The sequence below is a fragment of the Scyliorhinus canicula genome, chromosome 11 (genome assembly GCF_902713615.1).
Source record: "Scyliorhinus canicula chromosome 11, sScyCan1.1, whole genome shotgun sequence".
Taxonomy (NCBI): Eukaryota; Metazoa; Chordata; class Chondrichthyes; order Carcharhiniformes; family Scyliorhinidae; genus Scyliorhinus; species Scyliorhinus canicula.
Genome location: NC_052156.1, coordinates 71,339,787 through 71,346,734, shown reverse-complemented (window position 1 = coordinate 71,346,734; position 6,948 = coordinate 71,339,787). Strand labels below are relative to the sequence as shown.

General features: G+C 47.9%; 1 protein-coding gene across 3 annotated transcripts in view; it reads left to right on the top strand.

Moving 5' to 3' along the window:
* The first annotated feature begins 5,589 nt into the window (after window positions 1–5,589).
* LOC119973127 (protein NEDD1-like) overlaps window positions 5,590–6,948 on the top strand; it is a 100,045-nt gene continuing 98,686 nt past the window's right edge. For 2 of the 3 annotated variants that reach the window (XM_038810712.1, XM_038810710.1), the window contains exon 1: window positions 5,590–6,028. In XM_038810712.1, coding sequence (XP_038666640.1) covers window positions 5,976–6,028 — 53 coding nt within the window. In that variant the 5' untranslated portion in view covers window positions 5,590–5,975. The remainder of the gene's footprint in view (window positions 6,029–6,948) is intronic. The other variant, XM_038810711.1, reaches the window with a different exon arrangement.

Sequence of the window (6,948 nt, the reverse complement as noted above, 5' to 3'; positions counted from 1 at the left end):
GTACGGGGAGAAGGCAAGTCGGATGCTGGCCCACCAGCTCCGGAAGTGGGAGGCGGCGAGGGACATAGGGGGAGTTAGGAACGGAGGAGGGAGTCTGGTGCGGAGTGCAAGGGGCATTAACGGAATGTTCAGGACCTTCTATGAGGAGTTATACCGGTCAGTGCTCCCTGGGGCGGAGGGTGGGATGGACCGCTTTTTGGACAAGCTGGAGTTCCCGAGAGTTGGGAAGGAGCGGGCGGAGGGTCTGGGGGCACCAGTCGAGTTGGAGGAACTGATCAATGCGATGGGGAGTATGCAGTCAGGGAAGGCACCAAGGCCTGACGGGTTCCCAGTGGAATTTTACAAGAAGTTTTCAGAACTGTTGCGCCCGCTGTTAATGAGGACCCTGAATGAGGCCAAGGAGGGGACATTGGCCCCGACGATGTCCAGAGCATTAATTTCATTGATTTTGAAGCGGGAAAAGGACCCCCTCCAGTGTGGATTTCGCTCCTCAATGTGGACGCGAAGCTGCTGGCCAAGATACTGGCCAGGAGGGTGGAGGATATGGTCCCGCAGGTCACTCACTAGGACCAAACGGGTTTTGTGAAGGGGAGGCAGCTGAATGTCAATGTGCGGCAGCTTCTCATCGATGGATGCGGAGAAAGCTTTTGACAGGGTGGAGTGGAGTTACCTGTGGGAGGTATTGAGGAGGTTTGGGTTTGGTGAGGGATTTATTAGGTGGGTGAGGCTGTTGTATAATGCTCCGGTGGCGAGCGTGGTGACGAATGGGAGGAGGTCGGAGAACTTTCGGTTGTACCTGGGGACGAGGCAGGGTCTCCCCTGCTGTTTGCGTTGGCAATCGAACCCCTGGCCATGGCGCTGAGGGAATCGAGGAACTGGAGGAAGATTGTGCAGTGGGGGTGAGCACTGGCTGTCGCTGTACGCGGACGATTTATTGCTGTACATTGAAGATCCGACGGGGGGGGGAATGTTAGAGGTGATGAGGATTCTGGGGGCGTTTGGAGACTTCTCTGGCTATAAGCTCAATGTGGGGAAGAGCGAGCTGTTTGTGGTACATATGGGGGACCAGGAGAAAGAGATAGGGGAGCTCCCGCTGAAAAGGGCAGAGAGGAGCTTCAGATACCTGGGAGTCCAGATAGCCAGGAGCTGGGGGGCCCTGCATAGGTTAAACTTCACGAGGCTGGTGGAGCAGATGGAGGAGGAGTTCAGGAGGTGGATGTGTTGCCACTTTCCCTAGCGGGCAGGGTCCAGTCGGTTAAGATGATGGTGCTCCCGAGGTTTCTGTTCCTCTTCCAGTGTTTACCCATCATGATCCCGAAAGCTTTCTTTAGGTGGGTTAACAGGAGTATTACGGGGTTTGTGTGGGCGCAGAAGACCCCGAGGGTGAGGAGGGTATTCTTGGAGCGAGGCAGGGAAGTGGGTGGATTGGCGCTGCCCAATATGTGTGGGTATTACTGGGCTGCGAACGTGGCAATGATTTGTAGGTGGGTGATGGACGGGGAGGGAGCCGCACGGAAGAGGATGGAGGCGGCGTCCTGTGTGGGCATGAGTTTAGAGGCGCTGGTGACGGCCCCATTGCCGCTCCCCCCGGCAAGGTACTCTTCGAGTCCAGTAGTGGTGGCTACCCTCAAAATTTGGGGGCAGTGGAAGCGGCATAGGGGGGAAGTGAAGGCCTCAGTTTGGTCACCGATATGGGGGAACCACCGGTTTGTACCAGGAAGGATAGATGGAGGGTTTCTGAGTTGGCACAGGGCAGGTATCAGGCGGATGGGGGACCTCTTCCTCGACAGGAGGTTTGCGACCTTAGAGGAGTTGGAGGGGAGGGGGGGGTCGCCCCCCAGGGAATTCCTTCAGGTATATGCAGATGAAGGCGTTTGTTAGGCGGCAGGTGGCGGAGTTTCCGCTATTGCCGCCAAGGGGGGTTCAGGATAGGGTGCTCTCGGGGACGTGGGTCGATGAGGGTAGGATCTCTGCAATTTATCAGGTGATGCAGGAGGGGGAGGAGGCCTCGGTGGAAGAGCTGAAAGCGAAGTGGGAGGAGGATTTGGGGGAGGAGATTGAGGAGGGGACCTGGGCGGATGCCCTGGGGAGGGTGAATTCCTCCTCCTCTTGCGCACGGCTTAGTCTAATCCAACTAAAGGTGCTGCATAGGGCGCATATGACTGGGACCAGGCTGAGCCAGTTCTTTGGGGGAAGAGGACAGGTGTGGCAGGTGTTCGGGAAGCCCAGCCAATCACACCCACATGTTCTGGGCGTGTCCGGTGTTCGAAGGTTTCTGGAAGGGGGTGGCGGGGACCTTGTCTAAGGTGGTTGGCTCCAGGGTGGGACCGGGCTGGGGGCTCACTATTTTTGGGGTAGCATCGGAGCCGGGAGTGCAGGGGGTGAGAGAGGCCGGTATTCTGGCCTCTGCGTCCCTAGTAGCCCGGCGCAGGATTCTTTTACAGTGGAGGGACGCAAAGCCCCCGAGGCTACGGGTTCGGTACGGGGGTTTATTCTCATGGTTTTAGGCTTATTTCTTTTTCTTGTTAATTTATTGTTTTTGTATTGGAGGGGAGGGGTTACTGTTTTGCTTTGTTGTGATAAAATTCGTTGTTGAAAATTTTAATAAAAATTATTTTTAAAAAAACAGAGAGAGAATAAGTAAAGACCAGATGTTGTGGTCAGCAGCAATGGAATGGCGCTCGCCGTTCATCACATTACAGCTGCTCACAGACATTTTGTGGGCTTTTGGCCAGTAATCTAAGGTATTGAAAGACCTTTGTCAATTAGACATCAAAAGAAGGGAAAGCAAGAAAGGTGGGATAGAATGAGAGAGAGGGACAGATAGTAAAAAAAAATTTATTTCAATTTTTAAAAGCATCTCAGTCACAAACTTTATTTGGGGTGAAAGTCTGTACTCTTAAAATTCAATTTTCAGTGGCAGCCGGTGGCTTGGTAGTAATTAAAACTTATACCATTAGATATTCACTTGCACCCAAATTCACTGGTCCTATTTTTTCTGGTTTACTCTGTGTAACTAGTGCAACATCATGTTCTTACGGAGATTTCAATGCCAAATCCATCAGTGAAATAATGGTATGGTTCAGCTGGTGGAAGTAAACAGCATATCAGAAGAGGAGTTACCGATTTCTGCATTTAGCTGCACATGTGCAGACTCCAGAAATTGCTGCCCAATTTATTCCATAAGAAAAATGAGTGCTGTCAGCTTCAGTTATTCTAGATGCAAAATCTGGTTGAAAGTATTTAAGGCTCTTGTATAGCATCAGGAAACAAAATAAATGCTGCTTGAAATATATAACGTAGCCTCAACCATAGGGAAGTAGGTTCAAAGGAATGACGATGAAAAGTGAATGACAATGAAATAAGGAGGTCAGATGAAACATTTAAAAGAGCAAATATACTTCAAAAGATACATGGAATCAGAACGAGCAAAATCAGGAATTCGTACAAAAGGTTGCTGTGATCCCTGTAGAGACTGATAACATGTTAAGGTGTGATGACCTTTGACCTGGAAGTGGTAGGGTAAGGAAAATTTGTAATTTCTTTCATATATCTGTCGAATCTAATTGTTTTTAAGAATGTTTGAAAATGACTTTAAAGATTTGCATCAATTGTGAAGGGATCATAGATCATAGAATTTTGATCATATAATTTACAGAAGGAGGCCATTTGGCCCATCGAGTTTGCACCGGCTCCTGGAAAGAGCACCCTACCCAAGGTTAACACCTCCACCCTATCCCCATAACCCAGCAACCCCACCCAACACTAAGGGCAATTTTGGACACTAGGGGCAATTTATCATGGCCAATCCACCTAACTTGCACATCTTTGGACTGTGGGAGGAAACCGGAGCACCCTGAGGAAACCCACGCAGACACGGAGAGAACGTGCAGACTCCGCACAGACAGTGACCCAAGCCGGCATCGGGACCCTGGAGCTGTGAAGCGATTGTGCTATCCACAATGCTCCCGATCAATTGTAATCTTCTGAGATAACAAAGGATATTGGACCATGTGAACTGGCGACCATTGTCCTGGAAGCAGTAGCAACAGAAAGTTAAGAACAGAAGCTGGCAGACATAAAGGAGAGCTCGAGGGAGAAGCTAGCCAACACACAGGTGCAGACACAATGAAATACTGCAGCAGGATATGGTTATCAAACTCCTGGTCTGTTTAGGAGCAAGCCTTCTTCTCTTTGGCAGTAATAAAAACAGAATTCCTGGAGCTCTTCAGAAAACGATGCACAGCTGAGCTAGAATCCGAAAAAAAAGTGGTGTAAATAGCTCAGGCACATGAAAAAGCTGAGAGTTGGTATCAGAGGACAGTGTAAATGCATTGTGTATTACTGGATGAGGGTAGCTCAATAGATAGTTTACTTTAATTTTCAGCTTGGTATTTGACAAAGCAAGGCTAGAGAAAGATTGAGGCTCATAGAATTAAGATTTGGTTTAGCAGCAGGAGGCACAAAGTGGAGATAAGTGGAAAATGCTCAGGAGGGAAACGGTAATCAATGTTTTTTGAGTGGGATTTGCTGTGAGATTCTTGCTGTTCACAATACTTCTGAATATGCTGTAGTAACATTGAGTATAAACATTTTTAGGCAGATAATTAAGGTTGGTTACAGATTACTAATTATATGGATAGACTGAGATTATGATAATTATGTGGATAGATTTTAATGTGGACAAGTCTAGATTAATTTGTATAGGAACAAACGACAGAGAAATGTGCATAAAATTAATCACTGTGGAGTCAAAGATAAGGTAGCTGGATTGGAAAAAATAACACTCAACAACATTTAAAAGAAGGATTGATTCAAATTAACTAAGCAGAATAACTAACAGTTCAGCATTCGAGCAGTGGGAAATCTTCAAATATGCGATGCCAGTGATATTTTGAAAATAATTTGTCACCATCTCTGGGATATAGGACAGTACTTGGTTGCAAGGAACCTGCCACCTGTAACAGAGCTGTCACATAACTGAAATGGGTTTCCGAGTCTGGTTGGAGTGGTGTACATCACTCCATAATGGCTCCCTTCGGGGAACATAGCTTGCACAGGCCACTTGTCCACAGGCAAGTCAGCTACAAAATTCTGAGCCTGCACATATGGTGGCAGAAGCATGTTTTTGAATGTCACATCTTAAGATGTGAGCACACCTGTACAGCATGTCTCCTCTTTCAAGACCTGCAAACATAACAGAACACCCACAAAATTACCCAGAAACCAAATTCTTCCTAGGAATATATTTTACAGTGCAGCATACCCTCAGATGTTTCATTACAAATCTCCTTGTCTCTGATCACCCTACTCTGTCGAACAGCCTCCATTTGCCCCCATGGTATTTTCATGTCGAATAAATAAGTGTTCAAAGAACATGTGGGGGGGGATCACACCTTTTATGCTTTTCCTCTTTGGATCCTCATTCAATCCCTGGAGATTGAGAACAATTCTGGAAGGTGAGAATCCCCCCCCCCTTCCCTAAAATACAACATGACTGATCTGGGTCAACCTGAAACCTCACTTCCTTCATTGGCAACCCTTTCACATCAACAGCTTGCGGAGCCGCCTGCGCAGGGGAAAAAAAGACCCAATATTCGTTTTCTTAAAACAGAATCAACCTCTTGAACTGAACGGCCTAGGAGCTTCTGTGTTGGTCATCCATTGCTTCACACGATTGACGTGGGTGGGGGAACTCAGGGTGTGGCTAGCAATATCCACCTGGGCCAGTAGGAGTCCATCAGGTTCAAGCGCGGCCATTAATGGTCCAGGGCTTGTTGCACTCTTCCAGCTCTTCCCAGCGGCATTCTTGACTCCATTTCCCTTCCAAGCCAACACGGAGGAATCTTCCAAGTGCGCAATCGGCGGAAGGTGCGCGGGCTCAGGACGAAGCATCAGTGAGAGAATACTCTTGGGGGCGGGAATTGTCCTTTCAAGCGTGTCGGTAAATTCTTACACCAAGTCTGTATATTTTAATGTTGATAATTTGCAGAAGAACGTTTACTTTGGAACTGATTGGTAATTGTTGGTAAGAGCCCGATTTTCTGTTCCGTTTTGGCTTTTTGTTGTTGTCAGTCTTAAGGTTTAACTTAATTATTTTGCTAATTACGTTTAATACCTTGGTTCCTCTGTTTAGATTTTCACCCTTTAAAAATTTAGAATACCCAATTCTTTTTTTCCAATTAAGGGGCAATTTAGTGTGGCCAATTCACCTACCCTGCACATCTTTGGGTTGTGGGGCTGAGACACATGCAGACATGGGGAGAATGTGCAAATTCCACGGTGACCTGGGGCTGGGATGGAACCTGGGTTTTCGGTGCTGTGAGGCAGCAGTGTTAACCACTGTCACCGTGCCACCCTTAGACTGGGAGGGGCTGAGACTCTTGGACTCTTAAGATTGGAGAGAGTCCGAAAAAAGATAGTGAATTTGATAATACAGATGTTTTCTTGCTATCTATTGGAGGACACATGTCAATTCTGCATCTTGTGGTGTTCCTTTGAAACAGGAAGTCTAGGCTGCTTAGTTTTATGAAATGGGATGAGTTGGTCAGAAAAGAAGTGTGGCCCATTTCACTTCATTGTCTCAAAATGGCAAAGAAACAAGTTAAATAACATAGGGGCAGCAGGGTAGCATGGTGGTTAGCATAAATGCTTCACAGCTCCAGGGTCCCAGGTTCGATTCCCGGCTGGGTCACTGTCTGTGTGGAGTCTGCACGTCCTCCCCCTGTGTGCGTGGGTTTCCTCCGGGTGCTCCGGTTTCCTCCCACAGTCCAAAGATGTGCGGGTTAGGTGGATTGGCCATGCTAAATTGCCCGTAGTGTCCAAATAAAAGTAAGGTTAAGGGGGGGTTGTTGAGTTACGGGTATAGGGTTGATGCGTGGGTTTGAGTAGGGTGATCATGGCTCGGCACAACATTGAGGGCCGAAGGGCCTGTTCTGTGCTGTACTG